Source organism: Leopardus geoffroyi, chromosome E3, assembly GCF_018350155.1.
Source record: "Leopardus geoffroyi isolate Oge1 chromosome E3, O.geoffroyi_Oge1_pat1.0, whole genome shotgun sequence".
In the NCBI taxonomy this organism is placed as follows: domain Eukaryota; kingdom Metazoa; phylum Chordata; class Mammalia; order Carnivora; family Felidae; genus Leopardus; species Leopardus geoffroyi.
This window is the reverse complement of record NC_059340.1, coordinates 40,476,321-40,496,085: the sequence shown is the minus strand read 5'-3', so window position 1 is coordinate 40,496,085 and position 19,765 is coordinate 40,476,321. Positions and strand designations below refer to the sequence as shown.

At 58.0% G+C, this 19,765-nt stretch overlaps 1 protein-coding gene across 17 annotated transcripts in view; it reads left to right on the top strand.

Moving 5' to 3' along the window:
* The window catches only part of MAPK8IP3 (mitogen-activated protein kinase 8 interacting protein 3), a 48,463-nt gene that overhangs the window by 7,362 nt on the left and 21,336 nt on the right, over positions 1-19,765 (top strand). For 6 of the 17 annotated variants that reach the window (XM_045462372.1, XM_045462370.1, XM_045462366.1 and 3 more), the window contains exons 2-6: positions 8,865-8,985; positions 10,255-10,325; positions 10,556-10,647; positions 14,436-14,459; positions 16,977-17,121. In XM_045462372.1, coding sequence (XP_045318328.1) covers positions 8,865-8,985; positions 10,255-10,325; positions 10,556-10,647; positions 14,436-14,459; positions 16,977-17,121 — 453 coding nt within the window. Of the gene's footprint in view, positions 1-8,864; positions 8,986-10,254; positions 10,326-10,555; positions 10,648-14,435; positions 14,460-16,976; positions 17,122-18,464; positions 18,588-19,765 lie in introns of those variants that run through there. The other 11 variants (XM_045462371.1, XM_045462368.1, XM_045462380.1 and 8 more) reach the window with 8 other exon arrangements.

Genomic DNA, 19,765 nt, shown 5'->3' with positions numbered 1-19,765 from the left:
ATTCTGATTGGCAATAGCGACAGGTTCAAAGCGACACGTCTCATAAGAGTCTCTGGGCTCCCGTCCCCAGGAACTCTGCCCGCTGTCCAGATGCCCTGCTGCTTCATGGGTCCTTCCCCGGCCTTCCCAGCCCCCTCCTCAGCACTGTGGAAGCCCGTGGGTGCCTGCTCACGCGTGTGGCTCAGGGTCTCTGTCACGCCTGCCGTGTTCATTTCTAGACAGCAGCCCCCTGTGCGCACGGAACGGCCAGACAGAGTACCCCTGGCACGCGTGCCCTCAGCCTCGCAGGAGCAGGGGCCAGGTACGAACGGGGCGGGCAAGCACGTGCAAGGAGCCGGGCACACCCCTGAGAGAGACTCGGCCATCTGTCCCAGGCTGGGACAGTCAGGCTCTTAGTTTTATCTTCCCTTCCTTCTGTCCCACGTTACCACCCACGTCAGGTATTTTATGTATCTGGTGTGTGTGTTTTATATAGCATATACTTAACATATAAAGTATATGCTAATACTTGGTATGTAAACACACCCATAAAAATCTTTTTTGAGACATAAAAATAAAGATATTTTTCCTGTCTTGCCAATCCTTGGAAGTCAGTGTGAAGTAAACCATCGCCATTTGTTGGGATTCGGTTCAGGCGGATGCTAAACCAGTGGTCCCTGTGACATGAATGTGAGAAACTTCTGCTTTTTCTGTGAATCCAGCCTGATTCTTGGATTCCTGCACGGCCTGGCCCCCCACAGGTGTGCGTCCTACCAGAATACAAAAGTGCACTGTCCTCTCTCACCCTGTGGGCCCCCCCCCCCCCCCCCCGCCCCGGGCTCGGCGGGCCGGTACCTGGGGGTAACTTCCCGGCTGCTCCGCCCCGCTGCCCGCACTGCGTTTCATGGTCTACGCGGTGACACCGTTGGAAAGCAAGCTGTAAAAAAAAACATCTGTGGTCTCAGGGACTCACCGCCCCAGGGAGAGCCCGGTAAATATTTCATGAGTGCCATCACCGTACAGGGGGGGGTCAGCCTCCAGGACAAGGGCGCCTCCCCCTGTGCATCAAGTCTGTGGCCAGCACCCCAACTGTTTACTGCCCTGCCTGCCTAAAAGTCCAAAAAAGAGGACTTTTTTCGGAAATCTACTCTATCCCTGCACCACCCCAGAAGGAATTAAATGACGGCTGATGCAAAAACGAGGTCTTTGATTTCTGTTGGGTTCATTTTTTTTTTTTCTTTTAATGTGTATTTATTTATTTTTGAGAGGGAGAGAGAGACTTTGAGCAGGGGAGCGGTAGAGAGCAAGGGAGACACAGAATCCGAAGGAGGCTCCAGGCTCTGAGCTGTCGGCACAGAGCCTGACTCAGGGCTCCAGCCCACGAACTGTGAGAACCGGGACCAGAGCTGGAGTCGGGTGCTTAATTGACTGAGTCACCCAGGCGCCCCTGGATTCTCTTCTAACAAACCAGCCAGAGTTGAATTATTTCCTGTGTATGACCCTGCCCTAAAGGACACATACGAGGGAAGGATTAGATTGGATATGTTAACTTACTTTGCCATTAAAATAACCTTGTGTTGTGGAAGTTGCCAGAATTAATGATTATGTTATAAAAAGTGTTTACCTGATAATCTCTCTTACGTTCTGGGAATTAGGGATACTGATTTCTGCTGTGTTTTTAATTTTATATTTGACACAAAAGGTCGGTTTACCTCTTACCTTTGCTTTTATGGACACACTGGGATGAATGACCTCATTCCATGGAACACTGAGGAAATTCTCTGGCTCTGAGTTAGAAAGAGGCCGCGCTCAGGTTCTTTCCGTGTGTGTCTTGAAATTCACCTGAAAGCAAATTCGAAAACCAAAGTTGAGTTTAACTTTTTTTTAATGTTTATTTCTTTTTCAGAGAGAGAGAGAGAGAGAGAGAGAGAGAGCGCGCGCAAGCGGGGGAGGGAGAGTGAGAGAGGGAGACCCAGAGTCCAAAGCAGGCTCCAGACTCTGAGCTGTCAGCCCAAAGCCCAACACAGGGCTCAAACTCACAGACCATGAGATCATGACCTGAGCTGAAGTTGGATGCTTAACCGACTGAGCCCCCCAGGCACCCCTAGTTTCACTTTAAAACAGAGCACTTTGTTCATGGGAGAGAGGGGGCAGACTCCTTAAAACAAATCGAAACGGAGAATTGTGTGGTCTCTTGGTATTTAGAAGTGCGCCTTCGGTGTTTGATGTCTAGATGCTGAGAATAGGTCGCGTTTTCCTCAACTGTGTGTTGGCCGGTCCTTGCTCTTTGGGGCGCTCAAAAGACTTGTCACAAGAGTGGCCGTAAACACTGTGCGTTATCCTGTGCTTCGTGATATTTTGAGGAGACTTGGTTAGACAGATGGTCAACTTCAAGTGCACTCAAACCCACGGTACGTATAGTCAGCACGTGCACCGAGTTTTCACTCTGCTGCCGTCACGCCTTCCGGACATCTTTGGGCCTGAGATGCTACTATGTGTAGAGTGGGTTCAGGTGGGAGATTTTTGTTTTTGTGTCTTCGGTACCATGCAGACCCACACGGCCCAAATGCTGACGGTCAAATTTTTATTCTTGTCAGTTGTAGTCCTATTTTGTAAAAGATTCTTTTTTTTTTTTTTTTCATTTCTTTTTTAACGTTTATCTTTATTTTTGAGACAGAGACAGAGCATGAACGGGGGAGTGGCAGAGAGAGAAGGAGACACAGAATGAGAAGCAGGCTCCAGGCTCTGAGCTGTCAGCACAGAGCCCGACGCGGGGCTCGAACTCGTCAACTGCGAGATCGTGACACGAGCCGAAGTCGGGTGTTCAACCGACTGAGCCCCCCAGGCGCCCCACGGATTCTTTTTTTTTTTAACGTTTGTTGATTTATTTTGAGAGAGAAAGCCTGCCTATGAGCTCCTGCGAGTGGGGGAGGGGCACAGAGAGAGGGAGAGAGAGCATCCCAAGCGGGCTCCACCCTGTCAGCCCAGAGCCCAAAGTAGGGCTCGAACTCACAGACCGTTAGATCATGACCCGAGCTGAGATCAAGTCAGATTCTTAACTGCCTGAGCCACCCAGGCGCCCCTCGTCAGATCCCACTTTTAAAATTTTGGAAGATTTTCTTTACAGACTTTACTTATTCTCCACCCTACCCTGTCCGCCAGCACTGAAAAATCTTGATTCCCTTAAATCTAAACTAAGTGGTATCTAATTAAAAATATTTTCTGCTTTTTTGAAGCCATCTATTGAATTTGGGGTGACTTTGCTCACCCAGATGATACAGTGTCCTGCTACCAGCCCCTCCCCCACGTGGCCCACCCCTGTGCCCGGGGAGCTGGGGTTGGCAGCCTCCTTGCTTCTCTCTTGAGCTCGCTGCCAGCCAGGGTGCCCCTGCCTTCTCCCTCACTTGTCCAGATGATGTGCGCTTCTTTCCGAGTCTAGCTCTGAGCGTGTCCTGCTAAAACGCAAAGATTCAGTATGGCGTCTCGGCCAGGCACTGTTCCCCCACGTTATTTGTTCCCTCTGATATTTGACGAAGATTCCATTGCGTGTTCTATTTCGGGTGAATGGCGGGCTTGCGCTGTTGTTAACCAGAGTCTCTTTAACGACTCTGAAATAATTCCTTCAAGAGGGGAAGAGAGGAGGATTTCTTGCAAGCTGTCCATGCCACGTCGTGTCTGTAATGCTGTCACAGACCCGGAGGCCTTGCGGGGCCCCCAGTCGGTTCTGTCTGGTAGGGTGCCGACGTCAGGGAGCCCAGGAACAGGGGCTCCCCGCCGCACACGCCGTGGTCCAGAAGCCAGCGTGGAGAGCGTGGGCCCGAGGCCGGGGTCCTCACATCTGCTGGTGGTCACTTGGGCTCACCCGAGGAACTGCTCCACGTGAGCGCCCATGCACGTGCCTTTGAGCAGGGGTGCGAGAGGGTGGAATGACCCATCCCTGAGGGTGGAGCGGTTCCCGCCCCGTAGGGCCATTCCTTGGGCCCAGGGCTCCACGCGGCCCGAGAACCACAGATGCCCTGCTTACCCACCGTGGGCTCTGTGTCCCTGCCCCCTGCGTGCCCTTTGCCTTTGGCCTTAAGGATGCCCGTGTTCATAGCTTCACTTGGTGCTTGCTCCTGGTCCGTGTCTCCATCCTTCCCGACGCCGAAAGCCGTAACATGCCAAGGTCAGAGGACTTCTGCTGTGGTCTGGTTTGGGGCTGGCTTCATCGGGAATCTGCAGACACGTCGGTGGTTGTGTTCCACGGCAAAGCTTTCTGGCACTGGCACTTAGGTTGATTTTAATGGTCACCTATCGGGGGTCGGGGGGGCTCCTGGGCGGATCAGTCAGTTAAGTGTCCGACTTCGGCCCAGGTCATGATCTCATGGTTCGTGGGTTCGAGCCACACGTCAGACTCTGTGCTGACACCTTAGAGCCTAGAGCCTGCTTTGGATTCTGTTGTCTCCCTCTCTGTCTGCCCCTCCCCTGCTTGCTCTCTGTCTGTCTCTCAAAAATAGACGTTAAAAAATTTTAATCATCACCTATCAGGATACACTTAAGAAAGTCTGTCTTGAGCTTCGTAAGAACCTGGGAAGGACAGCTTTCTGACACGGTCTTTAATTTGGAAATCCCTTAGCTGGTTTCCACATGTCAAGTGCAAGTAACACGTGACGAAATAGAGACGGGGCGGTTGTCACGACGTGGCCCCTTCTTTGTGTGAAACCACAGTGGTGCCACTGGCCCCGGGTGGGGTCGGTGTAAAGGAAGGGAGAATTTTCCGTCTTCCGTCAAACAGCCTTTGACGGGCTCGCGATGACTTTTCTCTTCATCCCAGCCCTGAGGACTTGGTCACCAAAAACCGGGACCCCTTCCCGGGGTGCAGAGAGCTGGTGCTTAGAGACAGGGAAACTGCTTCTTAAAAATAGATACAGAAGTGACCAGACGGTGCTCTATCACGGCGGACGTGGTAGAGCGTTTCTGGATGTAGAAAGAAGCTCCACTCTAGAAGGATGAGCAAGTGGGAATAACCAAGAAAACGTTGAAAGGGAACTTGAGAGGATGAGCGTGGAACAGATACTGAAGGGTAACGTAACAGTCCACGTTCAGAAAGCCCCCTGGTACTGGCTCACAGACAGCCCGAAATCTCTCCTAGGGTTTTGCCTGTGATAAAGGTGGCATTTCAAAGCAACAGGACAGGAGAGACCATTAAGTCAACTGGCACAGTGTGCGCACCCAGCCGCGTCCTGGGGCGCGTCTGTAGCCTGTGAGACAGACTCGAGCAGGCACAGAGGAAGTCCTTGCAGATCACGGAGAGCAGCGGGGACACGGTCGTAGGACGCTGGGCCAGGACGTAGCGAGCTGCTCGTGGAAGAGGTGCAGTATGCACCCGGCCGGTTTGTGGAAAATGTTCACTAGCAGAGTCAGCAGGGAACTGAAAGCCGGGACGATCGTGGCCGGTCGCTTTCCCACGCGTGCGGCTGGCAGCGTTCTGGTTAAGCTCTGTGCCGAGGCAGCGGGGGGCTCTGGGAAGGGCTGCTGCCCTAGCCCCGGGGGAGCCGGAGCTGGGCGACCCTGCCGGAGGGTCGTCCACCGACTGGGACCACAGCCTTCGAGAGCAGGTAGCCATCGTGCCTTTGCGCAGGCGGTGACCCCAATAACGGGCGTGTGCGAGCAGCCCGGAAGCCCCGACAGCGGGTAATCCACGGGACGGAGTCCGCTCTGCACGCACCGCTTCTCACGGCGGCAGAGGTGGTAGAGTGTTTCTGGATGTAGAAAGAAGCTCCGTGGGGCGCCTGGGTGGCGCAGTCGGTTAGGCGTCCGACTTCAGCCAGGTCACGATCTCGCGGTCCGTGAGTTCGAGCCCCGCGTCGGGCTCTGGGCTGATGGCTCAAGCCTGGAGCCTGTTTCCGATTCTGTGTCTCCCTCTCTCTCTGCCCCTCCCCCGTTCATGCTCTGTCTCTCTCTGTCCCAAAAATAAATAAACGTTGAAAAAAAAAAAAATTAAAAAAAAAAAAAAAAGAAAGAAAGAAGCTCCGCCCGAAGCCACCGAGTAAATCAGGCCACGCGACCCTGCGTACAAGAGATTGCGCATCTGCCCTGTGCACCCACACCCACACATATCTGGAAGAACACCTCCTAATCTTAAACCGACTCCAGAGGGTAGAATTGTGGTTTCTTGAAAATAGCCTTCTTCTTACTTCACGCTCTCACCTGATTTTCCTACAAAAGCACATGTTGTTTACGTTTCGTTCTTCTCTCTCTCTCTCTTTTTTTTTTTTAATTGAGAGAGGGATAGAGAGCATGAGCAGGGAGGGACGGAGGGAAAGAAAGATCCCAAGCAGGCTCCACACTCAGCATCGAGCCCAGCGTGGGGCTCAATCCCACGACCCTGGGCTCATAACCTGAGCCGAAATCAGGAGTTGCCCACTCAACCGACTGAGCCACCCAGGCGCCCCTACGTTTCATTATTTTCATAATTAAAAAAAAATTTTTTTTTGATGTTTATTTATTCTTGAGAGACCGAGCATGAGCATGGGAGGGGCAGAGAGAGGAGGAGACACAGAATCCGAAGCAGGCTCCAGGCTCTGCGCTGTCAGCACAGAGCACGACGCGGGGCTCGAACCCACAAACCATGAGATCGTGACCTGAGTCGAAGTCGGATGCTTAACCGACTGAGCCACCCAGGCGCCCCAACATAATGTTTTTTTAAGTAATGGGAATTAAAATTACCCAGTTTAAAAAATAACCTTATCAGTCTGTTAACAACAGCTTATTCTTCACCCACTGGTTCAGTCCCAAGCCCACAGAACAACTGACTTGTATTTTGTGCGCAGCTGCACCATCAGTGTGCATTTTCCTGTTCCTGGGGCGCCTGTCTGCCCCTCCCCCGGGGTTCCCGCCCTCTCCCGCTGGGCCCAGACAAGTCGGCTTGGGGCACAAAGGCCTTGAGCCGCTGGGTCCTGGGTGCAGTTGTTCCGGCACTCTTTCAGATGCCCAAAACCCAAGACCAGCCATCAGTTTTATATTCCCATCTCTTTAAAAAAAAAAAATTTTTTTTTTCAACGTTTATTTATTTTTGGGACAGAGAGAGACAGAGCATGAACGGGGGAGGGGCAGAGAGAGAGGGAGACACAGAATCGGAAACAGGCTCCAGGCTCTGAGCCATCAGCCCCAGAGCCCGACGCGGGGCTCGAACTCACGGACCGCGAGATCGTGACCTGGCTGAAGTCGGATGCTTAACCGACTGCACCACCCAGGCGCCCCTAATTTTTTTTTTTAATGTTTATTTATTTTTGAGACAGAGAGAGACAGAGCATGAACGGGGGAGGATCAGAGAGAGGGAGACACAGAATCTGAAACAGGCTCCAGGCTCTGAGCTGTCAGCACAGAGCCCGACGCGGGGCCCGAACTCACGGACCGCGAGATCGTGACCTGGCTGAAGTCGGACGCTTAACCGACTGCGCCACCCAGGCGCCCCCAAAAAAAATTTTTTTTAATGTTTGTATATTTTTGAGAGGGAGAGAGACCATGTGAGCTGGGGAGGGGCAGAAAGAGAGGGAGACACAGAATCTGAAGCAGGCTCAAGGCTCTGAGCTGCCAACACACAGTCCGACGCGGGGCTCGAACCCAGGAACCATGAGATCGTGACCTGAGCTGAAGTTGGGCGCCTAACCGGCGAAGCCACCCAGGCGCCCCTGTATTCCCATCTTCTGAGAAACTCTTCATGTGTTAATGTAGCTGATACTCCTGCTTCCTACAAACGAAATCGCTTTTTGTTTTTCAAATGAATTGTAATTTATTTATTTTTACTAGGCTTGTTATGTTTTGTTTTTTTAATATGAAATTTATTGTCAAATTGGTTTCCATACAACACAAAAATAGGGAACGCTTCACGAATTTGTGTGTCATGTAATTGTTGGTAGCAATCGTTTGCTTTTGATGTTTGTTTGAGAGACAGAGTGTGAGCAGGGGAGGGGGAGAGAGAGAGGGAGACAGAATCCCAAGCAGGCTCCACACTGTCAGCGCAGAGCCTGATGCGGGGCTCAATCCCGTGAACCCTGAGATCCTGCCCTGAACTGAAATCTAGAGTCAGACGCTTAACCGACTGAGCCACCCGGGAGTCCCAAGAATTGGCCTTTTTTTTTTTTTTTTTTTTTTCAAAGTGCTTTCTTTTCACTGGATTTGATGATAATTTTGCTTAGCTACTTAGCATGTAAGGGAAAGGTTCCAAAGACCGATCTCCATTGCTGGTTATTCCAGTGGTGATGGCTTCCTGAACTGAGTGGCAATGGGAATACAGATGAAGAGCCAAGTAGACTTGACCTCGTTTAGGTGTGTTGTGGTATCGAGAGGAGTAACGTCACTCTGTTGCAAAAGGACCAGGTACCCGACTTGTGGGGCCCAGTGTGGAAATGGAACTGTGAGATCCCTTGTTCAAATACTAGTAGGAATTGCAGGATGGCAACAGCAGAACATTAAACCAGGCGTGAGCCCCCCCCCCTTTTTTTTTTAATAAGGGTATTTATTATTTTGAGAGAGGGAGAAAGAGCACAAGCGGGGTGGGGACAGAGACGAGAGAGAGAACCCCAAGCAGCCTCTGTCATCAGTGCAGAGCCGGACACAGGGCTCAGACTCCTCAACCGTGAGACCATGACCTGAGTGGAGATCAAGAGTCTGATGCTTAACCGACGGAGCCCCCCACGCACACCGAAGGTTTCTTGCAAACTCTGGCCCCTCCTCAGGGGCCCCCGTGTGTCGGGGTTTGCTGCCTGAGGGTGACAGGCCATGTGGCCTCGGGAGCCTGTGAATGTCAGTCCCCGAAGCCTTTTACCCCTCTGTGAAAGGCTGCTGTCGCCTGGCATCCCACGTTCACGACACGCCTGCTCTGTTTCTCCTCCCGCGTGTAGAAATTCATCGAGTTTGAAGATGCCCTGGAACAGGAGAAGAAGGAGCTGCAAATCCAGGTGGAACATTATGAGTTTCAGACCCGCCAGCTGGAACTGAAGGCCAAGAACTACGCGGATCAGAGTAAGTGGCCCGCCAGAGGGGGACCGGCATTTGAATGTGTCTGTTGTTCCCAGGCTGACCCCAGCTGGGAAGGATGTTGAGAGCCTTTGATGAAAGGAGAGCGAGGGAGCCCGGGACAGCCATCTTCTACCCGCGCTGTCACTCGCCCTACCCTTTGTCTTACCTCTTTATGCTGCCACGCATTTCCCGTAATCAGCCTCCGATTCCTTGTGGAAATAAGTAAACGAGGCTCCTTTGATGACAAAGCATTTTGGCTTCAGGCTGCGGTCCGAGCCAGACTGGGCCAGCGCGCCATCCCGTGTGACCCCTTGGGTCACAGCTCCCGTGAGGTGCGGTTCCCTGTCTGCGTGGCACCGAGGGGACGCCGCTGTTGGGTGGTCGGGAGGCCAGGCCTGCTGAGGGAGCCCGCCGGCGTGGCCCTGCCTGGGGGTGCCGGGCTGGCAGGGGGCCTGCAGGATCACTGTGTCCCCTGCATGCAGGGGCAATGGAGTGCTTTTGGATGAGGGTTGTTATAAGAAGCATTGTTTCGGTTTTCACAAGTCTTTGTTTAAAAGTCAACGTTATGGTGACCCGTGAGTAGAAGTTTTCGTGACGGAGAAAGGACACAGCTGAAGTTTGAACAGAGGGCCACAGGCGGAAGGTGTCCTGGCCGCACACTTGCTCGGTGGGGCACAGGTGCAGAGTGCCTGGCTGCCTCGTGAGCTCCCCAGCAGGCCTGTGGGGCACTCGGGTGACTTCCCTGCATTTCGTGGCCAGAGTAGGCCCTTGCTGAGGGCCAGGGATTGTCAACTCAGGGGGAACCCCCGTGCCCGGAGGTGGCAGGTCACAGCGTGGTCTTTGCAGCCTTCGGTACGTGTAAGGGACACTTGTGTGTCCCGTCCCACATTTCAGATGTCTTCTGCTCTTTGCCTCGGCACGGAGGCTACTCACGTATGAACTCTGCCCCCTTGTACAAGCCACTTGCTGGAGTCCTGTCTGCACCTGACTCCGTCTCGGGGGCCGCCGGCCAGCTCAGACGCAGCCAGTCGTCCGTGGCTGAGCTTCAGGCACCCTGGTTCTCCTCGTGGCAGGACTGAGCACACCAGGTGCCGCCCAGACCAGCCAGGACCTGCCTTCTGGCGGCCCCGGCGTTCTCTCCTGAGGGTGGCCCTCTGCACCAGGCGTCAGTTTGTCCTGGGACCCTCTGCCCACGTGCCGAGCCCGGAGGGGAAGTGAGGGGGCGTGGAGATGTGGGTTGTGCCGTTGACACGCGGCGGCTGTGTTTTCTAGTTTCCCGCTTGGAGGAGAGAGAGTCCGAGATGAAGAAGGAATACAACGCCCTGCACCAGCGACACACCGAGGTGGGTGCCCGCCCGCGGCCCGGCAGCCGTGCGAGGCTTCTGGCCTTTACTTCCGGTTTCTCCTGCCCCAGCCGGAAAGTGGTTAGCCACGTGCTGGCCAGACTCCCTTTCGCAAGCGTCGTTTTTACTGCTGTCGGAGCACAGCGGGCCTGGAAAGTACCACAGTTAGAGGACGGGAGAAGGGCCGGGGTCAGTGGGAATGACTCACATGGCAGCCTCCTCCTCCACAGATGATCCAGACCTACGTAGAACATATCGAGAGGTCCAAGATGCAGCAGGTTGGGGGAAACAGCCAAACCGAGGGCAGCCTGCCTGGGAGGAGGTAAGGCGGGAAGCTGGAGGTGGCAGCCTCTCTGGTTCCCTCATCCCCGAGGTGCCTGGGCCGGGAGGGCAGGGGGCGCTCTGGAGAGCTGCTTCTCCCTGACTCGGGTTCCTGGCCGGGGTGTGTGGCTGGAGCAGGAACGTGCCCCGCCCGTGCCCTGGCGCCCAAGCCGGTCCGGGGGAACGGGGTGGCCCTCCTGCTGGCCATGTGCGATTACAAAGGCCCTGGGATAATGGGGTGGCCGTTCCTGATCATCTCAGGGCCTTGTTTCTGGACCCACCTACTCACTAAAACTTGCCTGTGGCCTCCCATCGACACTCGTGGGGCTTCTGGGGTCACGCACAGACAGGTGCAGAGATGCCCAGAGTGTGGAGGCAGGCGGGGCGGTGCAGTGTTGTGTGGGACGCCCGGACCAGGGCCACTCAGGGACGTTGGAAGCCCAGCTCTGGCCCCTCTCCTGGAGCAGCCTCTTCCACACCCTATTTTCTCCTTGGTAAAACATAGCAAGTGGAATCTCCCAGGAGGAGTCAGGAACGAAGGTTCTGATCTCTGTGAGGCGTGTGTGTCTCATTCACTAACCCAGATCTCCGTGACTGTGGGCCTTAACTACCTCGAATCACGAGCACTGACGCATGGGTGGGGAAGAGGCCTAGACAGCCTGGTGACCGCCGCGTGGAGCCACATTCTTACTGCAGGCCAGGGTGGCACCAGCAGATCCAGAGGCCCTCGCTGGTCTGAGTCCAGGAGCTCCGCTGGTTTTATTTGGGGGGTGGAGAGAGGCCTGCCGAGGCCAGCTGCTTTCTCCCCCCTGTGCCCTTCGGTCAGGATAAGGCCCAAAGGAGCGGACTGTCAGCGAACTTCCCGAGGGTGTCGGCAACTTGAGGGAGTTGGCCTGGGGAGACCCAGGTTATGGACCTGGGCCGGGTGGGCCGGGACAGAAGTCCCAAGTCTCTAGTAGGTCGGAGGAGGGGCCGGAGGTTGGAATCCCAGGTCCCCCAGATCGAGCTTGGTGATGGGTCCATTTCCAGCGGTGGCCCGTCATTCCTGCAGGCCAAGGCTTCAAGTCATGGTCACGTCGCATGAAGCCCTTGCTGGCTGCCAAAGCTTTCTCCGTGCCCGCCTCTTCGACGGGTCACGCCGCAGACGGGAGGGCTCAGGCCCTGCCGCTGTGACCGTTGCCGACCACGGTCTTTACCAGCGGGCAGAGCTGTTGTATCTTGTGCTAGAGGCGTCTGACTTGAAAACAGAAACACTGAGCATGCATGTGAAGAAGGCCTAGCAGGACCTAGGAAAGGAGGTGCAGGGACGGTCAGCCTGTTTTTCACAGCCCCCCCTGCTTCTCGCGGGGAGCGGGGGCGCCGGCCCTTGAGGACGCTTCCCTGCAGTGAATTCTCACTCCCCAGGGAGGTGTCACACGCTGTGCTGTTCGTCAGCTGAGTCAGCACCAGGTAGTGAGGGCATACGGACCGAACGGTTTGAGTGACAGAACTCTGTAGGTATCATTTCTGGGTCACAGATGTCTGAAGGTGGGATATAGCGATCTCGTAAGCTACTGGCTCACGGCTGAGATTTTCTCTTGAGCACACTGTGAGGTCCTCCCTCCTGCAACTCAGAGGTGCCGGGAAGATTTCTGAGCAGCTGCACTTGAATGCTAACCTGGGGCAGGGGTCTTTGTGTTGTTTTCTGTGGGGAGTTGGTCAGGGCAGTCTGGGCTGGGGCTGAAGCAGCTGGGCGGTTTGGGCATCTCTGATGAGCGCTGGGCTCGTGGCCAGTTCCTGAGAGCTGCAGCATTCCAGAACCTTCAGGCTGTTTCCCTGCCAGCCTCCTTTAGGACAGGAGCACCTCAAAGGTCACAAAGGAGAGAGCCCAGGGAGAAGGGCCCAGTTTTCCCAGAAACCCGGAGTGTGACTTCTGAATTCAGGACTTGGAGGCCATGAGCGTGCAGGGTTCTACGAGGGGTCAGCACGCTGGGCCCCAGGGATGCGCAGAACCTCAGGATGACGCAGGCTCAGCCAAAAGCAGAAGCTGCCCAAGTTACAAAGCCGGGCACCGAACGTCCTGGCCGTCACCGGGGGTCGGGTCGGGCCTCAGTTTCTTCCTGGATGTGGAAGAGGCCCCACGGTTGCAGGATGGGGTTGCTTTCCGTGGATGTCTCCGTGTGCGCCGGACGCAGGACCTGGTCTGGGAACCTGCTCTCCCGCGTGTCTTGTAGCTCCCTCGACCCTGAGCCAGTCTGGACGGAGCACGGCACCAGGCCCTCCAGCCTCCCTGGTGTCGGAGCTGGGCTCCAGCCCGTTTCGGGCGCCACCCTTCTGCTGGTCAAGACTCAAACTCGAGAGGGGCCGGCTCACAGGGTCCCGTCGAGGGTCCCCTCCGAGGCCCCACGGCCGTTCGTGGAAGCTCTGTGCGCTCTCCTCCCTCCGGGCCCCAGGATGGTCCTAAGCAGCCCCACAACCTGTTCAGCAAGGAACGGGTGTCTTCCGTTCAGCTGACAGTCCACCTCCTGTTGGTGTAGACCGTACCGCCCTCGGTGGGGGGGAGGGGGGACTCTGGCAAGAGCCCACAGGAGCCCCTTCTTTTGTAACACGGACCTGGCGGCTGTCCAGGAGAGGGAGGGGCTCTGGTGCGGGTATCCGCCGAGCCTCTTCTCCCTGATTTGATCCTACTAGAAGGGAACCCCACGGTCGAGGGGTATGTAGTCACCATGGTCTCTAGGCCGTCAGCAGTCCGTTAACGGACCTTCCTGAGCCAGAGCCCCACCCGTGTGAGAGAGTCCTACTTGCAGGAAGAATGCACCTGAGCTGTCAGCCGAGACCTCCTTGGATATGGTCGGCCTCTGCCGGGTCCCTCTGGCCACGAAGAGGAAGGTGCTCGTGCCTGGTGATGGCCGGAGCGGCACTTGTCTGGGTGGGGGGTGGAGGGGGTTGCTGTGGGTCTGCACGGCCGCCATCGCCCTGCTAGCCGGCCCCTCGGCGTTGAACTTCCTCAGCAGCCCGCGAAACCGGCCACCTCTCCTGCATCGCGTGCCCGCAGCCCACACTCTCTGAGGGTGCACTGTGCGTGTCTGACTGCCCAGGACTGTTTCCGGGTGAACAGCCTCTACCCCAAGTTCCCAGAGGGAGTGCAGGTGGAAACAGGAAGCATGAGCCTTCTCTTGCCGCGCTACTGCACCTGGGGGCCCGGGGAGGCGCCCCCCCACACCATCCTGACCTGCTTCTCCAGGGTGTCCCCCTCCTGCCGCAGCTCTTTGGGGACAGATGTACGTCTGCCCCAGCTTCCGAGTTCAGACTCTGGCCCCTCGTGGAGGCCACAGGTGCTGGGAGCCACCGATCGCTGCAAAACCTACTCCGGCGTTTTCTTCACTCCTGGCTCGGTCGTCTTAGTCTGTGTGTCTTTAGAGACGCGGGTTCGGGTATGTGTGACGCGTGCTCCATCCCCACGTGCCCACGTGTGCCAGACGACACTCGCCATCCTCCCTGTGCAGAGTATGTGTGCAACCTGTTCGCCTGCACAGGCCCCACTTGGGGGCCTCTCGGTGAAGCGGAGAGGGTCATGTGTCTGTGTTGTGTGTCTGTCGCGTGCAGATGTCTGCGTGTTTCCACGTGTCTGTTCCTGTGGAGGGAAGTCCAGAGTGGGGTGCCTGGCCGTTGGCCCGCACCGCACACTCATCCTCCATGTGAGCACGTGTGACCTGAGCTCCTGACCTCTGCCCTCTAATACTGTCTTCTCGTCTCGCCCTCTGTGCTGTTGCCGCTGTGTGCTGGCCCTTGTCTGTCGCTGCCCTGCAGTCCTCGCCAGTCGTGGAGGAAAAGGTAAAGCCTGGGGCAGCGTCCGCGCTGTTGCGCGGAGCGCTCGGGGTGCCCTGGGGTTCGGGAGAGTCAGTCCGGCCAGTGGTTCTTAATTACAGGTGCAGGGCTGGTCCTCGCCCTGCTCTTCGCAGCGGTGTTACCGATCATGGAGTCTGGATGTGGCGCTCGGAGGCCATGGAGAGGCGGCAGTGGGCTGGGCCCGGGTTCCTGAGCCAGCCCCAGAGTAGGTGGTGGTGCAGGGGCCCTGCCCGGCAGGCATCCTCCTTGTTCTCAGATCAGACCTTGGGTCCGCCGCGCTGGACCCGGCCGGGCAGGGCTGGAGACCCTGTGCTCTGGTGTCACACGGTCCTGGACTCACAGTCGCTCCCATTTCTGGGCCCAGAGCCCGCTGTGTGACCGTGACCCTTGCGGGCAGCTTGACCTCTGCAGGCGGTGTGACTCCCTAGGGCTGCGGCTTCTGAAGTGGCCAAGCTTTGGACAGGTCTGGGCCACAGGTGGGCAGTGCCCAGCAAGTGCCCAGGGGACTGTGGACCCGGCTGCCCGTGGCTGTGTGAGGAGCAGAGGGAGGAGATGATGTTGGGTCCCCGGGGAGGACGCCCTTGCAAGAGAGCAGCCTGACTGCTCACGAGGCACGTCTGTGCACAGAGCCGTGGAAGTGGGGGACACGTGTCCTCCGAGGCGGGATGCTTACACGCTGCCCTCCACCTGGGGCCCAGGGACCCACTCTGCATCTCTCCGGAGGTGGAGCCAGGCCTGAGGAGAGGGATCCCCGCGTTGGCCCCGGGGGCCCGAGGGGGAAGAGCAGGCGATGGGCATTCCTGGGAGCCTGGCCGCTGTGGCCTGAGACCAGGCCCCTCCTCTGGGGATGTGCTGACCGTGTGGCGGCCACTGCCTTCCAGACACCTGGGCGTGGCAGGGGGGCGTGACGGGCTGCTGGCAGGAGGCAGCCTGAGCACCGGCTGAGCCTCAGGCTTGCTGAGGTTTTGATGGGCCTGCAGGCTCGGAGCTTGCTAACCTGATGTCTTTCTTAAGATCTGAGTCTCTAGCTCTCACGTGAGCAGCTGAGACACGCCTGAGAACGCGTCCTCTGTCACGGGTGACGAGGGCTGCGTGAGGCCCCTCAGGTCGTCCACGGGAAACCAGCTTCCTGAGAGGCCCTGAAGGGTGCAGCCCCCGGGAGCACTCCACTCCTCTGGTTCTGTCCCTGCCACAGACTGACCCTGGGACGGCACAGCCAGGTCTCAGCGGGTCCAGGGGAGGCAGCGTCTTGCTGAATAGGACACACGAGCCGGCCTCAAAGGGGACGAAGCAGGACTCCAACTCAGACCCCGTGTTTTTCTCCTTCATCTTGGCCACGGCCAGAGAGCGCCCCCCCCCCGCTCCCTTCCCAGGGCCAGGCCTCACGAAGCCCCTGCCCGGCTGCAGCAAGTTCACATCAGGGGTGACGGCCTCACGTCTCCTCTCTGTCACCTGCACCCTCCAAGCACCGCAGGAAGCTGCCTGTCTTCTCTCTCCAGAACAGTCCAGCCTCTGGACCCGGCCGTGGGGGAACTCTGCAGAAGCCCCCCGCCACTCCTCCCACCACACTCTCTGGGGGTCAGGCTCCAAGCGTGAGATGCTGTGGTGGGGGGGCTTTAATTCGTGGCCCGAACAGCTCTGGGCAGCACGGGCTATCGAGTGGACCACCTTCTCCCGGGTGTGGTGTGTCTGCCCCGGGGCAGGGCATGCATGGGCCGGCCTGGGCTGTGTGCCACCCAGGATCCAATCAGAAGCCCCCGATGGAACGTCCCCTGGGGACTGAACTTGGCAGGCAGCTTTGGGCTTCATCCTGGCTTCATCCCTATCTCCTGGCACACCTTTAAAAGAACTCCCCTCTGGGGTCTTTGCTCCATGATGACCAGGAAGAACTGCGTGGAGTGGGAGAAAGGGGCCCCCTCGGGCTGTCAAGGACACGGACACCCAACAGGAGGACGGAGCCCCTCTTCACTCTGCCCACGTCGGTTCTGACGTTTTGCAGTGAGGTCTCGTGAAGGAACATTGGAGCGGGTTGGGGGACAGGGAGCGAAGGACGGAGCGAAGAGGTCGATCCCTTCTGTCTGGCCCCAGGACACAGACGCAGGGCCGACAGCAGCAAGCAGGCACGCTGCGCCACCTGTAGGAAAGACCGCCATCGTAAAGTCTCCCCCCGGGGGCGCTCTGTGCGGCCACGTTGCCGGGGGGCCTGCTGCTGGCTCCCCCGTGGGACTTCTTAGCGCACATAGCGGGTGTGAGACCGAAATCCCCAAACGTGAGTCACAGTGAAACCAGGGAGTGTCACACAGGCCCGCAGGACAGCCCAGCTTCTCCCGAACATGGGACCGCGTTTGGTTCCAGAGGAGCTCAGGGGGCAGGCGGCCCCTGTGCCCCCACCCAGGACCCCGCTCCCTCAGAGCAGGCCCCTGCGTGTCCAGAGCGAGCCCCGTTCTCGAGTGGGGAGCCACCTCTAATGTGCGCTTCCTTCCTCTCTCCCTCACGTTTCAGCAGGAAGGAGCGCCCCACCTCTCTGAACGTCTTCCCCCTGGCCGACGGCATGGTACGTGCACAGATGGGGGGCAAGCTCGTGCCTGCGGGGGACCACTGGCACCTGAGTGACCTCGGCCAGCTGCAGTTGAGCTCCAGCTACCAGGTTTTGTAGCCGTGCCGTGGAGTGAGGGTCCCCCCGCCTCCTCTCCCCTGTCCCGTCCCCCCATCGTCCCATGCTCATTCAGGAAGCTGTCTTTGCGGCCAACCCTTTGCAGCTGCCCCTGGGTTCGCAGGGCCTCTCGCGGAGGGGCGTCCGAGCTGGAGAGAAGGACTGCTCTGGGGGCGTGGGCTTCAGGCCAGGGCTGAGCTGACCCTTTGTTTGGGGGCACAAGCACGTCTGTTCCTCAACTCGCCCCAAAGTATGAGCCCCGTGGCCAGACTGGACACCGGCCCGGAACGTGCCGTCCTCTTAGCATCTGAGATTTGCACGCCAGTTGCGGGGAAGTCCAGGGTGAGGGGTCGGCGTCTTCTCCTCTAGACTGTCCTTGCTGTGCTCCTGACTTCTGGGTCTCCGAGTCTGGGGAGATGGCTGTCCTGGGTCTGTGCACTTATCTGGGGAGTGCACGCCCCAGCGGGGTCCCCGAGAAAGCCAGGGGCAGGGACTCATTCAGGGCCCCTGGTCACGTGCTGCCGGTTTCGGTCTGTGAGCTCAGCCTGCCTTCACCAGACAGGCTGTGGCCCCATCGCCAGGTAAGGATGCCACCCCCAGGGCTGGAGGAGGCGACCCAGGCCTGGTGCCCTTCGCGCAGAGGCTGTTGGAGGTGCCTGTGGAAGGCCAAGCCCCTGGGCCTCTGGACTGGGGCGGGCTGGCGGTTGTGGGGCCTGAACTTGTGGAGCTTCTCCCTGCCGCAGCTTGTGGCTGACTGTCCATTCGTCCCTGGGTGTCCAGCTTGACTGCTGGAGGTGGCTGCAAGCTGCCCGTTCTGTCACCAAGTGACCCCACTCGCTTTCGCTTTTGCTGCAGACACTGAGCATGTCTCTGCGACCTTTGACCTGGGTGCCGGCCCACCTGTTAATGGACCTGCCCGTGTGGGGGGTGGGGCAGAAGGGCAGGGGCCTGGGGGGCCGGGTGCGCGCCCCACCCCCCCACCCCCCCCCCCCCCCCCCCCCCGGCAAAGCCTGGCTATGCCACTGGAGATGACGGCTCATGCGGGGCGGCCGGGGGAGGTGGCCGCAGGGGTTGCGGGGCCGCTGAGCCCCGCCTCTTGCCCGCACCCCCACCAGCTTTCTTCCTGCGTCTCTTCCTGCCGCTGCGACGTCCAAAGTAGCTTTACTCTTCATCACCGTGTTTTCTGTTTCAGTTCGTATATGTGTTTTATTTGCCTTTTTTTAATTACATTTAAGTTCTTTTTATTTTGTGTTCTAGGTTTTAAGGTCTTTCTAATTTCTTAATTTTTTTTGTTGTTTTTTTGTTCTGTTTTTTGTTTTTATGTGCTGTATTTTCAGTGTTTTAACCAAACAGTTGTGGCTACTCATGGTGAGGAATGACCGCTAAGAGTTTGGGTTCTTTGCATTTGGAGGTCACTGCCACACGTTGATGGTTTAGGAGGTTGAGAGGTTTGCCGTTAGGTAAGTGGTGGCCAGGGGAGCGTCCTGCGGGTAGGCGGCGGCCTGTAGGCTCAGGGAGAGCCAGGGGCTGGGGGAGGCCTGGCTGCGCCGCACGGTTCCCCTCGGTGACTTTGGGGGCGAGGAGGCCCGCTGCAGACCCGCAGACACCAGCTGGCGGGGCACAGACAGGCCACCGGACGTGGCCGTTGAGGAGGCGGCCCAGAAAACGTGTGGTCCAGAGAGGCGTGGACTCGAATGCCGGCCTCCCTCGGCCCTCTCGGACTTCCCCGTGCCTCGGGTCCCCTGCGGCCGTCTCTCGAGTGCTGGCCCGGGGCTCCGTGCAGCAGAGGGCCCCTGCCCGCGGGAGGCCTGGGAGCCTGTGTCGTGTGGGGCGGACAGACCACTGGGGCAGCCCCATCACAGAGGCTGTCAGTGTGCCTCGTGTAACAAAGAGGATTTTTCCTTCTCAAATCGGCCTTAGGCGGTGGAACCCAAATAGAAAATGCTTGGACGGGGTGCCCCCAGGGAGACAGGACCTGTCACGCGAGGCCTGTGGCCTCAGCACATTAATAATCCGGGCCCGTTGTTCTTGGCTATGGGGGCCGTCCTGTGGCCTGCAGGATAGTGAGTGGACCCCCGCCTCCACCCACTGGACCCCAGGAGCACCTACCCGTCCCCAGTTGTGAGAGCCACGGGTGTTCCCACACATCAACACACATCCCTGCGGACCTGGCCACCGGGTCGAGGAGGGTGTCGATTTGGATTCCCGGCAGACGCGTCCCCGCAGCCTGTGAGATGAAGCTGGAGGTCACCACCCCAGGCCCTGGCCTGACACTGACCACGCGGGTCAGGAAAAGGCGGGTCTCAGAGGTCCCCAACCAGCTCTGCCTCCCGGTCACCTAGAGGCAGCCACGGGAGCCTGGTCAGGCCTTCCTAGTTGAAGGCGGGTGTGAGTGGGTCCCAGCGTGTGTCCAGCTTTATGGAGAAGGCCACGCACCCCTGCCGTCGGCTCCTTCCCCTCAGCGCCCCCAGAAGCACCCCTTCTGGAGAAACCGTGTGAGCCACTGCCGCTGGCGACTGGGGTGTGCACCGGGAGCCGGGCCCCGCAAGAGGGTGGTGATAGGGCCTGGGGGTGCTGCCGGCAGGTTCTGGCGCGCCCACCGAGGACCGGGTTGGGGGTGAGTCACGGTTGTCGGTGT